Source organism: Drosophila montana, unplaced genomic scaffold (assembly GCF_035044405.1).
Source record: "Drosophila montana isolate Dmon_TW-CO22-7 unplaced genomic scaffold, ASM3504440v1 contig_3200_1, whole genome shotgun sequence".
Taxonomy (NCBI): domain Eukaryota; kingdom Metazoa; phylum Arthropoda; class Insecta; order Diptera; family Drosophilidae; genus Drosophila; species Drosophila montana.
Window position 1 is genome coordinate 6,911,602 of NW_026998080.1, and position 23,105 is coordinate 6,934,706.

Genomic DNA, 23,105 nt, shown 5'->3' on the forward strand with positions numbered 1-23,105 from the left:
AACAATAACAACAACAAAACAGCGACAACGACAAATAATCTTGAGTCAGGTATTTGTTGATGTGCACACATGCCCACACACACACACTTGCACACACACACATTCTTAAACAGCACACACACACACACACGTTGATTGTGCGATGCGGCGTATGCGCAATTTACTGGCTGCGCCTTAAAGTAGGCACTGTGAACTTAACAAAAGCTGACAAATTGTCACACCGACGCACATAAAATCAATACATTGAGCAAACTGACGCAAAATAAGAAGAAGAAGAAGCAGAGGATGTGGGTTGGCCTGTTGCTCATTTTATGAGATTTGGGCCAAAAATAAAAACACGTCCAATCCTTACCCGAGAATCCACAAGCCTAAGCGGTTTTGCTCGCCTTACTCGCTTTTCAGCTGGCTTCTAGGCAGCCTTGTTAGCGCCCGAAATTCGTATAAGCCATAATTTACGGCACACACTGTTGACCCAATTTCGTAGGGTAACGCGTCGTCTGCGTTACGCGAAACAACTTCATTAGGCAGCTGCAGCTGCAGCTCGGCTGCCTTTGCACTCGGCGTCGGCAAGTGGCAAATGCCATAATTCAACTTATGTGTAACGTTTGGCCAAACAGTCGAAAGCCGCAAGTACAAATACTTGTCAGATACACACAAACACACTCACACACACACGGCGCGTTGGCCGCAAAGTGTAATATATCTTGGTACACACACACACACCGATACTTGTACATGCTGCTTAGCATCACATGTGGCATACATTTTGGTGCACCACAGCGACTGGTAATACATTCTCTTTCTCCTGTTCAGTGTGTGTGTGTGTGTGCCCTTGTATTGACACCTACTAACACAACGACAAGAACGCACACAGCAGGAGTCTTTGGGCTTGCCGCTTCTCATTTAAAGGCGTCTCCAGTTAATGACTACAAATTAATTAAACCAAAAATGTCTTTGCCACTAAATTTTATTATACAAGTTTTGTGCTTTTTTGCAGTGTTTTTCAGTTGTTGGTTTTGTTATTTTGCTGTAGACTGTAATGAAAGAAGACGACCCTGACCGCAGAATATATATTATATATATATAAAAAATATATGTATATATTTTTTGGATGCGCCAATTGAGCTAGCTACATATGTCAGTCTGTTTCTAAGCAAAGATATTTAAATAAAGATTAACTTAATTTAATTAAAGTTGACTGAGATGGGTTTGTTGGGATCACTATATCATATGTAAGCTGACATTGGAACTAACACCGCACAAGTATTATGTCTATATATCCTTGATCTCTTAATGCTGGCTTAGGCGACCTTTCCATTTTATAAATATTAGTTTAACTGCCTGGAGGTCTGATCTTTATTAACAGGCGAGTCGATATAGCCATGGTCGTCAATCCGTCTGCTTCTTTGCTCCTTCGTGTTAAAGATATCTTTCTTCCTTCAAGCGAAAACATTTTTATCAATTGAATGCTGAGTCTTACAAGACTATCATGATCATGAGTTTATTTCGTTGTATTTAATCTGTGACACTCCACAGATAATATTTTCTGCATTTTTGTGGTGGATGGTAAATTGTGGCTTGTCAGCCACATTTCAGGCGCACATTTTGAAACATTTCAACTTATTGGAATTTTTTATTTATTTATATTTTGCACTTAAGCACGGCGCTCAACTATTAATAAAAATAAATGTAATAAAATGTGTAATTTATTTAATTTATTTTAAACACATGTCGCTTGATTTAATTAACTGGACATGGCCGTTGCGGCTAGGGCCAGGAAACAGGCTATCAGCCTGTTGTGCTGCCAATGCTGACACACGACTGCCAGGAGCGACAGCAACAACAACAACAACGACAACGACACAGCATTGTTTTACAACAAGCATTTTGTGTGTGTGTTTTTAATTAAACGCTCGCCGTATTGAACAGTTTATTGAGGTTGAACTTAAAGCTTTAAAGATGCCCGATAAACGATTTAAGCAAATACAATAGTAAATAATAATTTAGATTGGCTATTAGCCATGGCTTTCAGGCACACACACACACACGCACACACACACACACTCACACACGCACACCTCAGTGCCACTTATTTACACTTAATTCAATTATCTGTTAATATTTGACCATTACATTTACAACTGGTCGCACATATCATGGCTAAAGGCAATTCGAGCTGTTTGCCAAACATGCGAGTACTTATTCAAGTTATGGCAGCAACTACTTTGCCAGTAATAGCATAAAACACGCTACCGGGTGGTTGAAAATTCACTGAAAACGCTGCCGAACGCCACGTCCAGTTCTTGTGCGCGTTATTGTTGTTGGGGTTGCTGGTCAAAAAGTTCAGTCGCATAAATAAATACTTACAGCTATCATAAAAGCAAACCAACCCTCGCCTCATATCCACCAAATTTGTCTATTGTGAGTGCGCTGCATTGGACGCCAAACTATTTTGACCAACGGCATCTGCCAAAAGGGCGCATAGCATCTGCTTGCCGTGGGGGTTGGACTTGGACTTCAGTTGGTAATTCCAAGCATATTGCAAAAGTTAAATTGGTTTATTGTCAGCCGTGGAATTTGGCCATAGAATAATTGCATTAAGTGCAGCCAAGCAATATGGGAAGCTGTTTGCCATCAAAGAGCCTGTGTGTGTGTGGGTTGTGTCTGGTCATGCATAGGAATGAACTGCTAAATGCTCAAGCGCCCCCCCAGTAATATGCAATATGACCAACTGCTAACATACTCTATGTGGGCCACAAAATTAACACATCATTTAAGCGACACACAATGGCAGCCCTTAACAAAGCAATCACACAAAACTCTAGCAAAATATGTGTACAATATGCTTGTGTATAAACAAACAAACAACCAATTTCTAATTATTGCTTGCCTATTCAAGAACTTGATTATTGAGCGTGTGTCTGAGTGTGTGTGTGTATGTGCAGGAGTGTGCGTGTATGGCTTTGAAAATTGTTCACACAACGAAACGCCCACAAAGGATCTGGCTAGAAAGCGGTGAACAAAATCGATTGACCCGTTTCCAAACAGATAGCGCCTGCACGTATATACATATGTGCCGACCCCTACATCTAAACCCGAACCCCAACTGCCGCCCCTATGCCCACCCCAACTAGGATCACAACAATAGCAGCTCACAGACAAAGGCCGGCACGCTCAATAATATTATTAAATAATGAATGATAGGTGGGCGGTGCGGTGGGGCGGGTAACGGCTGTGTGCCGACTGCTTGGTATGTGCAGTCATTTATTATAAATAATAAACGTGAAACAAAGGATCTCATCCGCGCCCACACCACAGCGCACACACACAATAAATAAAGTGGCATAAATGCAAAAAGGCAGACAACAGCCAACAGCCAACGGAATTATGACCACGAACTTGTTCATATCTCTGTTGCATGTGTGGCAAGATGGCTGCCTAAGAATTCATTTTGCTTCAGCTTCTGCAGCTTGGTATCAGGCGCCGTGCAAACTATATTACGTATACGCAGCGTTGTGGCTCTGCCGGCAGGAATATTCAAAATATAAATAATAAAAAAAATAAAAATTGACACGCAAACAAACGAAATCAATGCCGGAATTATGCACTCCATTTATGGTTTAATTTATATGACAACGTAACGCCAGGGTTTATGATAAACAAGCACATCTCAAGGGCGTTTCAGCACGCCAGTTGCTAAAGCCAGAGAAAGCACAGCTCTGAAATACCCTATAATAAGCTTTAAGTTCTCCTAAAAAAGCACTACTTTTTGAGAAATATTCTTGTATTTATTTTAAGAGATTTATTTTCTTACCCATAAGCTAGTGTGTCTCTAGCTCTCTCTCTCTATAAGATCTTGAATGTCATCACAGAGTCAGTTCACATTCCACATCTGAATTTCTTTAGTGCGCATAGTCTCTGAGAGCGAAACACAGATATAAGCACAGCTAGACATGCTAATAACGTCTTCTCTTTAAGTCTTGATCATAAATATATATGCCCCATTCGGTCGCAGTTATTACTATCCTTTCGTTACATGCAATTGCACAACTTTATCATCCCCTTTCTAGACATTTAAATGGGTACAGGGCATATTGAGCGACTCAAACACGAAATGCTTTATAAATGAAGACAACAAGAACTGCAATAAAATGCCAACAACATGGCATATCAGGCACACCAAATGTCAAGTTAAACAACAACAGGCAGACACGTGTCTAATGTGCCAGTCGTTTAAAATATACAAATTCTCAGATTTGTGTGTGTGTGTCAAATTTGCGAACATTTCGTATGTCAAATGTGGTCTAATATGAAAATATAAATCTCGGCGAGCATTTTGCATGCGGCTTGGGCGATGCTCAAATTATGCGTGGAGCATAAAAGCCGCATGTGGAACATGTGGTTGGGCGCATTAAATTGCAATTGCGCTCAAAAGTATGCAATAAAAATTTGCTAATGCGCACAGCCCGAAAACGAGCTTGGGCCAAGGCAAGGCGTGCGTGTATGTGTGTGTACTTTGGCATGACTAACACACACACACACACGAACACAATTGCACATAAAACCGCCAATTTAAAAATGAAAACTGCCGGCCATGCGGTACTGAGGGCATGGCACTGGCAGTGCCGGTTGCCCGCCGACACGCTCTGTTGCCGCATAATTCCCTTTTTTGTTACTGCTCAATTTCTGCTGGGCTGCGCCCTGGCTGTAGCTGTAGCCACGGCAATTGCCATTGCCACGCACACACACACACATATATACACTTGGCGCGCAGCTCGGAGTGCGGCTGCGAAACAAAAGTGAAATTTAGCGGCTGCAATTACCGCGCAATTTCGTCCAAATTTCCTTTTTGCGCTATATATGTGTGTGTCTGTGTCTGTGTGTGTGTGTGTGAGTGCGCAATTTGCCACACTTATGCCGCGAACTGAACGTCCTCGAGGGGGTGTTGCCAAAATAAAGTCTAAAGTATAGTATAGCTAGCCGCAAACAACAGCCGGCTAGCAATCATAAAAGGTAAACACATAAAACCCAAAGGGAAGCGCGCTAATTTGAGGGGTGTACGCACTGGTCTCTTTCTCCCCAATTGCTGACGCCTGCAAGTATGCAATGTGCTTTGAAATTTAAATTCTCTACCATAAATAAATGCTGAGGTGTTGCACAAGTGTGCCGTCTGTCGTCTTTACCCGGGAGTTCTTTCCAAAGGGCGCTTCTCTTTAAATTTTGCCGCAAGACGGCGCCGTCGGCGACATTGGTTGACTCTGTCTGCCCGTCTGCCCGGCTGGCCTCAACATTACCACAAAGCTGTAGCTGTAGCTGTATCTGTGCCTGTCTACGGTCAACTGCAACTCGTCTCGTCGCGTCGCTTTGGCTTAGCCTTAATTTATGCACCCTTCTTAAAGGCAGCCACGGGAAAACCTGCTGCGTCTAGTTATGGCATTGCATGTGGCCTTCTTCGGGCTGGGGCACCCTTTGTGTTATTTTTTCCCGTCTTTCCATATTTATTTTTGCTTGGTTTTGCAGCTTTGCTTTTTCCCTCATGTTGTTAGTTTTTTTTGTGCTTTTTTTTGTTGTTTTAAGGTTTACGTTTACCCAATTGAGGTGAAACGGAAATGAGCTGCCGGAAATACCTGACGGCGTGTACATATGTACCTATGTGCATATGTCTGTATGTTCGCATGTGTATGTGTGTGTGTATTTGTGTGCTGCATAGTTGTTTGTGCGCCTGCCCGCAGGATTAACGGCCTCACTTTAATGGCCGCCTTGTAATTTAAAACAATTTAGGCCACGCGTCGTTGAAACTAAATTGGCTGAGCGTGAGCTGCTGCCAAGGAAACTGCTGCTGCTTCTGCTGCTGCTGTTGCTGCTCTCAAGCAAGTTAAAGTTAACCACATAAATGTAGTAAATCTTAAAGCCTTGCTGTATAGGCGTGCCACTGGGCGACAGTGGCTGGTCGAATAACTTCTGTCATAAGACGACAGCACGCACATGCCTGCGTCTCAAGTTGCCTTTGTCGAAATACACGAAAGTATGTCTCAGTCTGGGTCATTAGAGATGGAAAATATTGTGATTTTCGGTTCACTGTGACTGCTACTCTCCATAGTAATAATTGTGGTATCATTCAAATGAATTTATTTTTCTTAATATTGGAAAAAGCCATTTAATGAAGTATAAAATTAAATGGATATCTTTTGAATGTTCTAAAGTTTCCAAATGACAGAGCTCATTTTATTAGGATTTCTTAATTATTAATTTGTAGTACCAAGTGCAGTCCGTTTAATGCGACTCTCACTGTTCAGTCCTCTGTTATTTAAGATTGACCTTGATAATCCCTAGCTTATTAGCTCTTATTTCTCTAGTATCAGCTGTCTTAACCCGAGCTAAGATAGTCTCAGCCTGACAAGCCGCTAGAATGTGCTCTGCGGTTGCTGTCTAGACGAATGAAAGGGTTGCGTTCGAATACTTTTACAACAAGCAGTTAAAAAGAAATATATCTCAATATACCTTCTACATTTTTTACATATTCATTGTCTTTCTGTTAAAACCAATTCAAGTTCAAATTCAATTGTTACCATTTCTATTCTAGATGTTTGGGTTTTGCTCTAGGTCCTAAATTTAATCTATTTTTTCGCCAGGATCTTACACCTAGCTTTGCAAGCACTGGAAGAGCTCGTACCTGTAGACATAACTGCGACTCGTATCGTGTATATAAATATTGCTCATCCCTAGTGGCTAGTTGTCGGCAGATATTTGATCGAGGTGCAAAGTTATGCGCATACGGCAGGAGGGAAACCTGAGCGAGAGTTGGGAGGGCAATACGGCCAGGAGGCGGCAAAGCGTTGCGTGCGTGCTGCAAGACGTTAGCATACTTTCAGGTGTAAATACATGTAGGCAACTCGAAAAGTAGGCAACAAAGCCGCAGCCCAGTCGCACACACGCACACACACACACACACACAGACATATGCACATACACAGCGAGTAAAGTTGCCTTTTGTCACGAAATAGATACGCCTTTGTGTGGCAATTCGTTTGGTGGCGCGTCTTGTGCTACTTCAGTTTCCGTTTTGCGTGGCGCACAGGCACCAAAAGGATAATCAAGTCGAAAAGAAGCAAACGTGTTGAAAATTAAGAAAATAACAGGCTAGCACCACCCAAAACAAGCCACCCAACCACCCAGCACACGCGACCTGCTGCCAATCAACGCCGCTTGGCACGACAACGCCAGCGGCATTATTTTTGTTGCTGTTGGTTTTGCCCAGCCACAAATTTGCTGACACCACATACAGACAGACAGAGAGATGGCAAGAGAAAGAGAGACAGAGCAAGCTCTCTGAAGTTGACACAAAAGGTGTATCTTGAAATAAGCATATTATTATGTGCTATGTTTTGTTGGCATTATGAAAGGCGCCAAAACGACAAAAATGGCCAAATCTAATGAGGAAACGCAGAGCAAAACGAGAAAAGGCTCCCCCCTTGCACAGACAAGTTTTACGCTTACCGAGCAAACAAGCCACATGATTTATGGGAGCAAGAGGCCAGGGCCAGGCCTCAGACACACATATAAAAAGTCCTTATATTATTATAAGTAAGGCGACCAAAGAAAATCATTTGACTGGCACACCTTAAGTCTTTTATTATGATTGGACTTTTTTTTTTGTCTACGTTTTTTATGATTTTTATGAAATAAATCAGACAACATGCAATGCCCAGCCTAAATAACCAAGCAATGCAATTGGGGGACAGTCTGTTTATTTCCAAAATGAAATGCATATAAAGAAGGCAGCACATGCGACAACTGCCAGGCACTCTAAGGCCCTTCAATCTGTCAGTTTGCGTTAATTAGTTGAGGACTGTTTAATAAAACGAGCTACATTATAATTGTATAGTACATACGTATGCACAGACAGACCTACCTAGATAGAGTCGAGTTTCTGTTATCCTTTTACTTGAACTTGCAACTCGTATTTACATTCAAGAAACTCTGCTACAATGTGGGTAATTAAAATTGCCGTCGCTGCGAGACTTTGTGCTTGGTTGTATTTATGTTGCCAGCGTGTTTGCCACACACACACACACGCAGAGAGACAATGTCTTACCTCTTTCAGTTGAGTTACTTTGTAGGCAGGCTGCACGGCTCAGCCGTGTCTGCCAAGCCATCATTATGCAGTACTCTTTTAACGCACAGTTTCAGTTTTTCCAACTTTAATAATGTGTCTTATTTATGGCTCTTACTGCCGGCGACTCGTTCCTGTACATCATTTTGCCAACAAAAACGAAAAGAAAAAAAAACAAATAGCAACATAATTTCTGCCGCATAATTGCAACATTAACAGGTTAATGGCTGTCAGCTTACTCACGAAATGCCATTCTATGTGCTACGAAATGTGGGTTATTATGATGCGCAAATGTGTTATAAACAAATAACGCCAAGTGCTCGTTGCTGGCAGCGTGGGGCAAGGCCATTGGCCTGGAAAATAAATAAGCTGCGGCTTATTTAAGAGAACGCAACACAACTAGCTAGTTAATTACACAGAAAAAGAAAAGCAAGCACGTTTTTCTAGCAGCATGCTGTTTAATATCGTTTTCAACACTGAGAATGCTTAAATGTACTAAATAAAACCTCTCAAATTTAAACATCTTCGAAGGAAAGAATACACTGAATGATAGCATTTAAATTTTATAAAATAACTAAATGAAGGTCGCAGACCTGCTAGTTAAATATTTATGTATTATAATAAATTTATGTCCACTTGTCCACTTTCATGGTGAAAGAACTTAATCTTACCTTAACTACTATTGCTTTTAATGGCTGAAGAATATAATATAATACCATACACATGCATGAAATACACTTATTTTTACAATTTTTCCTTTTTTTCTTAAGTATTGTTATATATGTATATGCAAAGTTTCTGATCCCTTCCAGAAAATATAATCTCCATCTTACCCCCCACTTCCAACGTTTTTCAACAGCAAACCCAAAACACAAGTGTTCAAAAGTATTTTGAAAACAATTTCAAAAGCAAATTGTTTAGCTGGCCATAAACATTTTAAGGACTTGTAAATTGTTAGCAAAGTTACAATTTCACAATTTCTAGTAGATAAATATATTTTTGTTTTGAGCATGACATTTTTTGATTACTTATGTCGACATCTGTATATATAATTATGATTTCATAAAACTTTGAATTGTGCATGATTCAATTATTTATGATATTTCATTATGGCACAGACATGAAATGTATAGCAACAGTGGGTCGTCTAGCAACCACCCTTAGTACAAGTCGCCACCCCAAAAAGAAAAAAGGAAACAAGCGCAAACATTTTTCCACTTAATTAACATGCAGGCCGCACCACACCGCACCACCCCGCACCGTGTCGAACCGCACCCGCTCAGGGGTTAAACACATTGTTGCAGTTATTAAACTATGTAACATGTTGGTCCAAGACGAGCAAAAGTTGCGCTCTAGATATAGGTATAGGTATACGGATAGGAACATAGCAACCACCTCCGTGGTGGTCGAGGTGGTGGTGGTGGTGGCAACGCCTGGCCAACCCATCCTCTGGCCAGCTGTTGTGTTCATTGACTTGATGGGCAACAAAATGGCAAATAAAATGCATGCAATGCGAGCTAAACTTAAGCATTGGCAAAGCCAACTTTTGCCGCTGCATTAACATTTAAATGAGTTTATCTGAGAAGCCGAGTGGTGGGGGAAGGGGGGGGGGGCAGGTGGTAATCAGAAGGCGCAACTTGAATTGAAGTTCTTTAGGCGTTCAGCGTGGCAAGCGGTGTGGCGCATAAATATTTATAGTCGTCCCGCAAGGGCACTAAAAAAGCAAACAGCTTGGGCGAGCCAACAGTTTTTTTTGTTTTTTAGCGGCAGCTTGAAGTCCCGAATGACGCCGTCTGATTTATGTGCTTTTGAACATTTTTGCGTAATTTAATTAATGACGGAAATAAGCTGCCACAATAAGGGGCAGGCTACGCAGCAAGGCAGCCAGGCAGCCGAGCAGGTGGGCTGCGTCTGGGCGCGTTAGTTGCCCAGGGCGTGCACTTCATATCACCTGGGCAAGGGCTGGTGGCGAAGATTAATTAGCGCTTGTAACGCAGCCAAGGCGCGGGGGCAGCTTGTTTAGTGCCGCAAAACAAATTGCCGGCAATTGCGCCAGTCTATCGCTATGTGTGGGTGCTTCTGCGTGTGTGTGTGTGTGCGTGTGTATGCCTGAGGCATGTGTGAGCTTTGGGAAATCAGCGCAAAGTGCGCGGGTGGCTGCAACAATTAAAAGACCATTTTATGTAGGCGTGAAACAGACAACACACGACTGCACACAGTCCGCTCCTTACCGGCATCGTAGTTGCAACAAAATGGGGCTAGCTCGAAAGTATGCTATATGAAATGGGGCCAGAGCCCAATGGAGATGCTTTATGTCAATGTCACAAGTTGTTCATTCAGTCGCCAACTGGGCAAAAACCCAGAAAGCACACACAGAAGGCTCTAAGCGAGCGGCAGAATGTGAGGCTGCGGTTTGGTGGAGGTGCCACAGAGTGAAAGTGTTGCAATGTAAACCGTTGCAACGCCATTTGCCAGCTAAGCAAGCATAGTTTACGGCTAAGCACGCAGCTAGCGCAATCAGAGCCTCAGCTCTGATGCTGCTAGCGGTGAGAGAGGGAGAGGGAGGACGGAGAAAGAGATAGAGCGGTGCAGTGACACATAACCCCAGGGATATAAAAAAAATTTACTACGCTCTTAAAAATTCAAATCACCTAAAAATATGCAAGAGTCAGGTTCCCTTGCAGCGTGGCTCTCGTTGCCGGTGTTCACAGCCATCGCATGTTACTTTGTATTTGTTTTGGGCGCCGCTGCTGAAAAGAAGTCCAAAATCCAGCCCCACAGCAAATAGTACCCACCTAACAGCCTGCACTGAAAAAAAAATTAATACTAACCAAAAAAATAACTGAACTAAAATTATATTCACAAGAGATATTTGAAAAACTTATACCTGCACATTTAGAGATAGTTTTCAATTACTTTACTGCGAGGCTAAATTATGTATTCCATTAGCAACTGGGATCAGGGATCAAAAGCAACTTAATGACAGCACACTGGTACCAAATGTTGAAATCCTGGTCTTTGTGGACAAAAAACCCATGAGAATTTTAATAAAATAATTAAAGCATCAAATATCGCTAGGTTTGCCTCTACCAGAAGCATCATTATTATTAGAAAATTTTACAAAAGGAATATTTATAGAAAGGTAATGGAATTATTCTTATATGCATTCTGATTTGTTCTTCCCAAGTTGGAATTATGCACGACAGGCTCTTTTTTAAACGTTACGTTTTTCTCAGTGCATGTATGTAAATATAAAATATACAGCTACATAGTACATATACATATATGTATCCGCATGCCCGTATAAACTGCATAGACCGAGACACTCTTTGGTTTTTCCCGTATAAGAGAATGCGGCGTATCTTTGCACACGTTTAGTTTTCATAAATTTTCGCTATAAATATTTATGCTCGTGTTTTGAAATATGTAAAATCGGTAATTGGAAAATTTTTATCATGCTTGCATTTTCATGAATTTTCGATAGCACCTCACGGTGCGCCCCCCAACATGTTGACCCCTCCGCCCAACTGTGTCTGATCATATGGCCAGGGCTTTATTTTAATTTCGCTTGGCACATATGCACGGTGACCCCAACGTGGTCTGATATTGAATTCCAATTATGCAATCTAATTATAAATTGCTTTACAGCGCACAGCCAATGTTGAATTTTCCGTCGAATTCCGTAGGAAAATTTTAGGTAAACTTAAGTGGAGGACTGCAGCTAAAGCTATGCGACATGCCACAGCTACACAGAAATGACAACCCATATGTGTGCTTTTGTGTGTGTGTGTGTGTCGACATTTTACTTACATGTGTCAAAGAGCAGCCGCCCAGAAGCTAGCAGAACCATCGACTCTGCGCCTGCACAAGGAATTCGGGCGCAAAAAGCGCAGCGCCAGAATCCAGGAAGTCGGGACGCGTATTTTTCAGCATATTAAACAAGCCAAAGGTTCGCATGCAGCTTCGACTTCGACCCCTTCTTCTACACGGAAATGGGCGCAATGCATTTGCCATTTGCCATTCGCCTCCGCCCCCCGCTCTCTACATCAAGAAGAAGCTGCTGCTGCTGCTGATGTTGCTACTGGCTTTGGCTTTGAGACTTGCCGCTGAGACTTTGCCTGGCCATGGCCTCTTGCCGGCTGTCTGGCTGTCGGGCCACGTCCTTGTCTGCCTGACGTCTCAATTTTTGGCTTTCTTTTTTACATCAGCGCTTTTCCTGCTCACGTTTTTGGGCTGCCATGACGCATGACGTAGGTGTCTAGACTTGCTAATGTTTCCTCTTGCAGTTGCACACACACACACTCACACACAGAGCCTTACACTTACACACGCGCTCTTCTTTTGCTGCCGACTCTCCAAGATGAAGACATAAAATTTTCTGCTGAATTATGTAGTTTGCTTTTTGTTTGGCCAACTGCAATTGGACTTAAAGTTGAACACGTTCGTCTTGCCTGTGCTTGATTTGAGTGAAGTTGACCCCAACTGCTTTTATGGCTATAATGCACTTGAGCCTTGTCTGGCCCTGTCCGTCTGTCCAGGCTCGTTCCTAATTGCCTGCCTCGGTTTATTTCCCAGCTGCACATCTGTGCGATCTGTGCTGCAAGCCAAATGAGCCAAGTGACAGCCAAGGATCATCAGAGCCACGACCCGACTGCCGGCCTTTCTGTTGGCTTCTATTTATGTTGCATATTGCTTTGGCGCCTGTTTAAATATTTAGTTTGCTTTAAGTTGTCGCTGCCATTGACTCCAGCCGCAGGCCACTGACATACTTCTGGTAATGGCGGCAGCCAACTTGTAATATATTCCCACGCCGTTTCATGTCGAGTGCATATACACACCCACACACATACACACTCACACCCAGTCTTACTCTTGGCCACATTTACAGCAACACAATTGCACGTTTGTGTTTTTAGATTACAGCATTGTCTAGTTGCCTCTTCCCCTGTCTCTGCTACTGCCACTGGCTGTTGTGCATTATGGTATGAACTATATCTTAATGTACGCTTGTATGTGTGTGTGTATTTAGTTCAAGTACTGGCAGGCGGACTGCTTGTCTATGGCTTTATTATACCCTTGCTATGGGTTTTAAGATTATTTCATGACTTGTGTAAACTATACAAGTAGACATGTCGTACATACTCCTTAAGGTATATATTTTCTTGATCAGCTCATCTGTCTCTTTATTATGCAAATCATTCTCTCAGTTGTAGGGCTCATTTAGCTTTATATGAATAATCGATATTAAAAAGACCCTACGAAACATATCTACTAGACTATTAAGTTGGACTACTATTTTATATGGCTTCTACAGAAACAATCGATTGTCAAAAAATTGCTTGTATTAAAGGACTTCTAGGCAAGGGTATTCAATTTTCGCTTTGCAGAAGATAGCTGTTCCTTCTTGTTTTACCATACATATCTCTATGTATCTCCCGCTCTATCTCTCTCACTTTATGTTTGTGTGTGTGTGTGTGTGTGTCTCTGTGTCGCTTGGCGCTGCTTTTTACGGCATGGTTTTGCGGCCATCATAAAATGGCATAAAGAAGCAGCAGCAAAATGAAACCAAAAGCACAGCGCAGTAAAATGAAGTCTAAAACTAAATCCCACCTAAGGTACAAACGTGCTCAACACAAATGCCAGGTGCTTACTTCTACACGTCACTGTTGGCACCCGGCGCCTCCGCCGCTGCCTTCGTTGTTTACCTGACTGGATTTTTACAGTGCCAGCCAGCTATTTGTACCGAACGTTTGTTGTTCTTACACACACCCGCTCAAATACATGCATTTAAATATATGTATATCTATATACATATGTATATGTTGCGGCAAGTTGATGTGCTCGAACAAAGCGCTGAGCAAACTTGCCAACGGCAAAGCTAAATTTAAGCCAACAGGCAGTTGGCGCACACTTTGCATCTTTGCATATGGCCCGAGCTCCGCTCAACTGGAAGCTGTTAAATATCGAACACACATTTCTACACTCGCACACACACTATAGCACACGGCTCTGGTTTGCAGCAGCGATTGCGAACAGACCCAACTGACTTTGGTAAATGGTCTGAGATTTGTGCGACAGTTTCTGCTGCCGGACCAGATAAGCCTGATGCATGGCCACCAAAGGCACAACTTAAAGCCAAATGGCAGCTAATGCACCTTCAATTTAACACACACACAATCGCACACACACACACACATAGTAACATATATAAACACACACACACACACACACACACACGAGCAATTAAAGCCCAAACTCAACTAAGTGTAGTCAAGTTTTTTTGCACCAGGCTTACACTAAGAAAAAATTAGCCTAGTTAAACAATTAAATTAAGTAAAAATATTTAAATTGAGAAGTTAAGCAATAAGTAGATTGACAAGCAGAAGGTGAATTTTAATAAGAATAGATATAATTATAGATAGATAGATAGATATAATATTTAAAAAAAATGTTTTGTTAAGATGAGTTCTACAAAAGGCTTCAACTTAAAGTACAGCAAACCCAGCCAATCTCATTTTTTTTAAGTGTATTAGATGGTGTCTTAGCTGGCGAATTGCAGTGCCACAGCAGAGAAAATGAAATCAGAAACATAAACTCACAGAGACACTAATGAAAACACGAGCACGCACCCGACTGAGGCAGGACTCAGAGCTGTCAGCTGCCGGCCAAATCAAGCTGAAATCTGTCAACACCTGCTGTTGTTGCCACTGCGAGTTCTGTCTTCATATGAACCGATTTTCTTAGCAATTCGCATAGAGTAATTGGTTCTTGTTGTCCTTGCTGCTTGCCACAGTGGCATTTGTCTTAATAACGTTGACTTTGCCACTGGCTCTTGCCGCAGCTGCCATTTCTAAGCCATTTGGCTTGCGCCGCAGCTGAGTTGTTTTTGAATTTGGCCGCCATTTTGCAGCTGCAAGTTCTGAGTGCTTGGAGCCCAATCATTGTAAAATTAACGCCATAAAAAATGACGCACTTGCTCCCTGCTCCTCTCAAGAGAGAGAGAGAGGCAGGCGCAACCAAGCTGGCAGAAACTGAAGTAAAATCAAATAAAAATTAAGTGCTGACTCAGTTCGTCTGGAAAAACCGGAGAGTGTGCGGCATGCAAAGCACAGATAAGAATATTTTCCACTAAAAAAAAAAAAAAACAAGAAACAAGAAAAACAACAACAACAATAAAAGCGTGCGGAGGTATGGTCGGGTGCCCAAGCAATAGACAGAGCCAGTCATTTACATGGCCACAAAATACAACAATGTAAGGCAGAATTGTTGCCCAGGACTTGAAGGCGAGCTGCTAACGCATGAGTGCGTCTGCTTTGCTGCTGCTGCTCGTTGGCCATTGAGTAAGTGAAATGTGAGGCCAAATACTCATACAAATAACGGAGCCTACACATGCTTTGGCTAACACAAAAAGCGATTTGAAGCTGGCCCAAAATGCATTTAGCCAATATGCCCAGCCGAGCCGAGCAGAGCAGAGCGCGCCTCCGCAAACTGCTGAAACAAATGATGCAAATACATTTTCAGTGCCCTTTTCCAAGAAAAAGAAAAATCGACGAGAATTTTTCTTAGCTCTCTGGCAATTTTTACCTGCCGCCAGTTGGCTGCCCCAAGCCGCATGCTGCTTCATGCCTGCGCTGTGGCTGTTGCACGTGTTTGTTGTGGGACCGTTGCCGTTGGAAGTTAAGTATACGTAACGTAAACGCAAATTTAATGCTTGAAAAATTCGCTTAAATGGATTTAAGTGCGGCATTATTTTTTTTCTTTACGTTTATTTTGTTGTTCTTGCCCCCGCTGCCGTTCCAGTCGGGCGGCTGCTGGCGCTGTGTGCGTTATCTTTGCGGCCAGCGTTTGTCGGGGCAGATAAATCTTTAAAAAAGATGAAGTAGCAGTCACGGTCAGGGCATGGCCTCTGTCTGAACAGCAGCAGCCGCATCAGCATCAGCATAAGCATCAGTTGCCGAGTAGGCTTTTGTGTTTATTGAGGCTACTTATCGACTGTACACAGTCAAGTTCGCTTTGACCCTTGATACGCTTCAACCCAGTTGACCCAATTGATGCACTGGCTGACTGTGATGAACGCTTCTAGGCTGAAATATGTGCTATTAGAGGGCAGCTTAGAGCTACGACTTGAGTGCACAGCACTGCGTATACGCAATGAAAACTTAATCAATTGCATTGCTTGACCATGAGCAGGCACCCCGCCCTCGCTCAGCCTACATTTAATTGAACATTCGTTTGTTTTAGTACTCACGCACACACAGCTGGAAATGCATTTGCATAATAAACTGGCGACCCAGTTTGCAGAGAGACTTCAAATGTATGCCGCCTGGATAAATCAGTGCACAGTCTCTGTATGTTTTCTATATAGAAAAGCAATCACTTTGATGCACAGGCACATGAACAGCAGAAGGACACGGCTGCAATAACTGTAGATTTGTGTGTGTGTGTGAAAAGGATTTGGCCGCCTGCTTGGCTGCTTTTAATGCAATTGACTTGCATTTGATTCGAAATGTCGAGCGGCATCCAACTGTAGCTTGTTTTGTTTATTGAAACACGAACAGGCCGAGAGTGCACACGACCTACTGCATGTTGCCCAATGCTTTAGATGCCATGAAATTTATATGCTGACGCACTATATAATCTACGAGCGTGTCGCTGGCCAACAGTGCTTAACCTCTGATAGCGGCATTTAGATTCAAGCGTTTATTTTTGCGTGCTCCACAAATCGATGGCAACAGCTTCTCTGGCACATTGCCTTGGGCTTTGGGTACTCAATATTTACGACTCAGCTGGGTCTCGCCGGTTCAGCAACAAGCCGCAATTTTTTTATAGGCAATTAAATTCTATAAGCCATGGCAACTGGCACCGAGCGGAACCAATGGCTGCGACGTGGGCGTAACGGCTTGAAGGATCTGAGAACATAAGATTTGCATTTTTTCTATTTATTTCGCCAATGTCTATATTTTGTTAAAGCTTAAGTGCAGTCACCGCCCCTCACACTTTAAAGTGAGGAAAAAGGTCAAATGGAAAATGGAAAATGAGTGCGGCGAAAAAAGAGACCCGAAACAGAGCAGCCGGGTCCGGTCAATGATAACCTTCAGCATTATAGTGTGAAGTAATGAATATTAAAATGAAATTCGCAGGGACATTTTACACAAATACACACACACACACACACGCACCCACATTTACACAGTTGGATGGAAAATCGAAGACGCAGCTTGGCCAACAACAAGAACAACAACAACAGCAAAAGTAGCGCACGTTGACAGAGAGCAAATATTTTGACAGCTGTCAGTTGAAGAAAATGATTTTACATTTTCCTTCTTTTTTTTCTTGCCACCATATCGAGCTGGCGGTGCCTTCTTTGTATATTTTAACGGGTATTGTATGTGAATGTGTTTTTCTGTGTGTGAATGTGTGTGTGTCCTTTTCACACCAGTTGGTGCTGGAGTAGGGTCTCTCGAACTGGCAGTCAGGCGAGGGGAGCTGCAACCGCATGCCAGGCTGATAGACAGGCAGACAACGTGACTGCTCCTTTAACACCAATTGCTTTTTAATGCATGCATGTCCTGGCAGGCGGACTGAGAGAGAGAGACAGGGAGGGAGAGAGAGCAACAGAGAGGGTAGAGAGTGTGCCAGAGGAGGTTGCAAAACAAATATATGTACGCAGGACGTTTAAAAAAATTGATTGACATTTTTGGTGAGCACACATTTCGTCTTATTTTATATGCAAAGCAGCAGCGCACACACATGCATATGGGCATGTCTGTATGTGTGTGTGTGTGTGTGTGTGTGTGTGTGTGTCTGTGGTATGGGCGTGCATACATATGTCAATGTCGCACTGACAGACAATAATGACGTTAAAATTCCCAGCATTTTCCTGACGCTATTTGGGTCGCATTTGTTGCTATTGTTGTCGCCTCCATGTGGCACATTCTGACGCGGTCGACTATTTAAAGTACTGCTCGCCCACTGGCAGCAGCACACCTTTTATGCTATAACAAAAGATTGGGCTATTTTTCGCCTTTGGCCGTGACCACATGATGGTTAATTACAGACACCTTGCTTCAAATTGGCAAACGATCGGGTTGAGGATAGCCACAGCGGGTTTAAATAAATTTTAACAAAGACTGGGTGATGCACATTGGACAGCTCTACAAAGTATAATGACTATAACCATATCAATTAGTTAATCAAGTGTTTGTATAACTAGTTAATTGGCCACGTCTGTTGTTATGCCAGCTGACAGATCAATAAGCTGCTCAAATCATTTGTCTAGGCTTACCCAAGATCCATATTAAATAAATACTAAACGATATTCATAATATTCAACTATACCAGCTACTCGGAATTTAATAAGAACAAAGTGTTTATGGAATTACAATTTTATAAAAATATATGTGAACATATTATTCTCCCACCTAAATTTTGCACCCTTTATCATCGCCTTTAGGCAAGGGAGGTGGCATTTCTGGATACTTCCAGGTCGAAGGTAGAGCTGCATGGCGATCCGTGTAGTACTGATAGCTCTGCACAAACTCACAAATATTCGTAGGTATCGGATACACATTTGCGTTACCCTCGTCTATTAGGAGCTTTGCCACAGCAACAGCCACGGTAAAGGCCACATTTGCAGCTTCCTTAATTGGTGGAAAAAGTGCAGCGTCGTCTGAGGAAAATTCCCTTGAGTATTTGGCGATTTCGTGGGCCGCTACAAGGAAAACTTTGTCCGGTATTGTACGGGGACGGGTACATAACACACCCAGCGCGACGCCGGGAAAAGCAAACGCGTTGTTGGCCTGCGTTGGTATCAGCCGTTTGCCGTTTATAACAACTGGCGGGAAGGGTGAGCCGGAGGCAAACAGAGCGCGACCCTGAATTAACAAGTAGTTAAGGCACATATAGTATTTGTTAGTGTAGTAGTGTACAAGTGTGTATGTGTCTGTGTTTACCTCTGTAATGTTGTATGCCTGCTCGGCGGTGCATTCAGCTTTGTTTGTCGGATTCGAGCAAGCGAAAATTGCCGGCTGTTTATGCTCGGTTCCCATGATACGCAGTATGTTTTCGGTAAAGATGCCGCCCTGACCTGTGGCGCCCAATATAATGGATGGTTTAAGGTTCTTCACCAATTCCTCAAGATCCTTAATGGGTGGCGTGTCTTTGGCAAATAGCTTTAAGTCTGGAATAGCAAATTCCTTTCTATCTTTGGTTATGAGACCTTCTACATCGGTTATGTAAATGTTCTTGACAGCGTCTTCTTCGCTTATCTTTCGGCTGATCAACTCCTTGACCAGCAACTTGCTAATGCCCAGCGCTGCACTGCCAGCGCCCACAAACAAGACAACGTGATCTTTGAGTGGTTTCTTTGTGATGTGTTCGACGGCAAGAAAGCCCGCTAGGCCGCAGGACGCTGTGCCCTGTATATCATCATTGATATAGCAAAATTTGTCCTGGTACATGTTGATAAACTTAAAGGCATTTGGCGTAGCAAAGTCCTCGAAATGGATGAGCGTCTGGTAGCCCCAAACCTTGACAACAGATTCCATGAACTCTTGCACAAGATCTTCGTACTCCTTGCCTTTGCAACGCTCTTCGCGCACGCCAATATACAAGGGATCGGAGAGCAGCTGCTTGTTGTTTGTGCCAACATCAAGGACAACCGGAATAAGGTATTGCGGCGGTACTTTAGCCAGAGCCGTGTACAAATCCAGCTTGCCCACAGATATGCCCATGCCACCGGCGCCCAGATCACCTAGACCAAGTATTCGCTCACCATCTGTAACGCATACAGCACGTATATCCTTGCTCGGCCAGTTACTGAGAACATGAGTCATGTAGCCCTTATCGTACTTGCTTACATACAGGCCCATGGTACTGTGGTAGATCAGGCTGAATGCCTGACATACCGCGCCTACCGTGGGCGTGTATATAATGGGCATCACATCCTCGATTTTCTCGGTGACAAAGCGATAATAAAGGCGCTCCTGGCGAGAACGCAGCGTTCTCAGATAGAGGTAACGGCCAAGATTCGTCTTCTGCGATTGAAAATTGGCATTTACAGCATCAAGCTGATCGGTTTCGCTGCGATAAGCGCAGGGCATGAGGCCAATTACATTCAGTCTTTGCCGCTCATCATGCGTATAGCCCATGCCCTAGTAAGTGGTAGTTTTAAAGACTACTTGTCAATATACAATCCCATGTTGCTCACCTTGTTGTAATGCGGATCTGTGACTTTGCGATAGTCTGCTTTTATGACATTCGCATGCCGGTAACGCTTTGGCGGGTTGGGAAACTCATTTATCTCGCACTTCTGCGGTTTGGCGCACAATAAAACTCTGTGATGAGAGTTGTAAATAAGTTGCGAGACATGCGCTCAGCGCTTACCCGAAATTTCGTCTAATCCCAACCAAGAGTTGACTATAAGCCATCGCGTATTTTAATTTAGCCTAAAATTAAGTCAAAGCCTAGGAAAATATATGAATTTAACCAAATCAGAATAATAAAACTGTGTATTTAAATATTGAAGCTAAAAAGGAAAGGCATGTATACTTTGTGATCCAGAATATTCAATATTCTGTACAAAGCTAATAATGTTCGTATGTTTACATGTATGTGTGCATGTATTGATCTTTATATGCATGCAAATATATAATTGTTTGTATTTGTGTGTGTAAGGACTTATGTATGTATCAAACTCAAAGAAAGTTACCTACTCTTTCTTGCCTTATTGTGTGATTCTCATGAATTCAAGTTAGCCCTGGTCTTCACGTTTTCGCAGCAAGGATATGTGTGTAAAAGTACATGTATGTTTGTGTGTACGTATATTTGTATGTGTGTATTAAATTAAATACATCAACTTATGGGTAAAAAATAAAGCCAAATAACGCATGACACAAGAAATAATGAAATCATTTCAACATAGTTAATAAAGAAAGTTAATTCAGTAAACTGACAACGAAGTGGGCGTCAAATATAAAAAGAAAAAATTAGAAAACATTACAAGAATGCTCTTAAAGTTTAAGCCCTGGTCTGGTCAACAATGACTAATTTGCATAAGGGTCATCTTGTCAGCAAGCCAGCGGAGACTGGCAAATTACTATTTACATAGATACTTACTTATTATTCATTATGTATCTATTATTATGCAAATCAGTGGCAACTCAATGTCTAAGGCTTTGCTCATTTTAATGAGCGTGTTTTGCCATTATTGTTGCTGTAGCTGTTGTTATTGCTGTTGCTTGTTTTCTTTTTATGGCGGCACAAGTTTAGGGATCTGGACCAGAAAAGACCCATTGTCAGTCGGGCTGCTCATTATTTGGTGTTTTATTTTGTATGTTGACATCGAAAAAGAGCATAAAATGGGGAAAAGCAAACACAAATTGACTCTTAGCGCTGCCATCAAAGGATTTGCCTGAGCAGAGAATGGAAATATAAAAAAAAGTTGCCCACTCACCCATTGTCTGTTGCCTACTAATTGCGCCAAATTAGTTGACAACTTAATGTCGTAAAATTTTTTAGCTAAATGCCTCAATCTTTCGTTAATGGCATTGACAGTGGTGTTACCTACATACATATTGCGAGGATGCGGCGCACGTGATGTTTCTGAGTACGTGACACTTGGGCCGCAGTGGCTGTCAAATCTGCAAGGACATGCTTTGCCTGTTTGTTTACAACAGCTGTGCATGTGTGTGCGTGTGTGTGTGTGTGTGTGTGTGTGTGTATTGTTCCTGTTTTATAGACGACTTCTTTTGTCTTGCTGCTGTGCCTGCAGCCGCCCTATAAATTAACTTTCTCAGCTAAATTATAATAGTTTAATTAGTTTTTTGTTCGCCTGACACACGCTGCTGCTGACAGTTTCATTAATAGATGCATAAACTTTAATTAACTGGAGTTGAAATCTGCAGAGAGTGAGAGGTCCAGGTCCAGATCCTGGCTGACAAGCGCGACCCCTAGCAGTGACCTTTAAACATGCTGAGCTTTTGTTGGCTTTTGTATTTATTTTATAATAAGTAAAACACGAGGCGTATGCGCAATATATATATATATATACTCATATCACTCTTATCTCTTTTGGACTCTTGCAGAGCATGTCAAGGACTTCAGCTGTGGCCCGCTGCACTACAAAACCTTTTACATGGATGAGCGCAACAACGCGCTCTATGTTGGCGCCATGTAAGTACCCAGTTCAGAGATAGAAAAGGACTTTAAAGGATAAGTGCTTGATTTATAACTGCATAAATATGGGGCCAACTATGCAGACCAAGTTCAGTTCACTTCGGTTCGGTTCGGTTCGTGTCGTTTCGGTTCAGCGAGCATTTGATGCCCTCAAATCCTCCGCAGCCGCCCCACCTAACGCATCTGTAAGCGATAATTACAAACTTCCGCTGTGACTGTGTGAACTTCCGGCTGGGGCTAAAAGCAGAGCTACTCAAAAGCTTCAACGCATTTTGAGCTGCATATTTCATTTTTGGACGTCCCTACGTCCAAATGCCGAGAGTTGTTGGCAACACTGTCGGCATACATAATTATGAATTAATGCTTGACGTGCGGTTCGAAGGGGACTGCGGTAAGGGTCGGGTCGGGTCGTGTCGGGACGAGTCGGTCCAGGTCAGAGTGTAGAGCAGAGGACAGAGGGCAGTTCGTTAGTTCTCCAGCTCAATTTGACAATGCCCGTCGTCGTCGGCGTCGTCTGCTCATTTGTCTGCCGCAACTTGAACATGGCCGCATTTTAACAGTTGCGGTCTCCGACTGCGACCCCCTAAAAGCAGCCAAACAAAGTAACCAAAATTACCACTTGACTCGAGCGCCATTTTTCCAACGCAGCCCACAGCCGGCAGCCGGCAGCGCTCGTTGGGGCATCATCAGTGACTGCTCCTGCGGCTGTGGCCCCAGTCTGGAAATGAAGATTAATGGTTTCGAGTTGTTGGGGCTGCCTCACTGGCCTCGCTGGCCCCACCGGTGCCTAAAACTCTGCCGGCAACTACATAAAACA

The 23,105-nt window shown here is 42.8% G+C and overlaps 2 protein-coding genes across 4 annotated transcripts in view; one reads left to right on the plus strand and one right to left on the minus strand.

Moving 5' to 3' along the window:
- Sema2b (Semaphorin 2b) overlaps window positions 1-23,105 on the plus strand; it is a 58,347-nt gene that overhangs the window by 21,042 nt on the left and 14,200 nt on the right. For all 3 annotated transcript variants that reach the window (XR_010436879.1, XM_064687513.1, XM_064687512.1), the window contains exon 3: window positions 22,198-22,285. Coding sequence is in view for 2 of the 3 variants with exons in the window: in XM_064687513.1 (XP_064543583.1) it covers window positions 22,198-22,285 (88 nt within the window). In the remaining variant the exon portion in view is untranslated. The remainder of the gene's footprint in view (window positions 1-22,197; window positions 22,286-23,105) is intronic.
- On the minus strand, window positions 18,436-20,657 carry LOC135432091 (NADP-dependent malic enzyme-like). Its single transcript, XM_064687564.1, has 4 exons — window positions 20,498-20,657; window positions 20,322-20,448; window positions 19,066-20,265; window positions 18,436-18,987 (listed from the first exon to the last, which is right to left on the minus strand). The coding sequence occupies exons 1-4, from the start codon at window positions 20,539-20,541 to the stop codon at window positions 18,535-18,537; spliced, it is 1,824 nt and encodes a 607-aa protein (XP_064543634.1). The 5' UTR covers window positions 20,542-20,657; the 3' UTR covers window positions 18,436-18,534.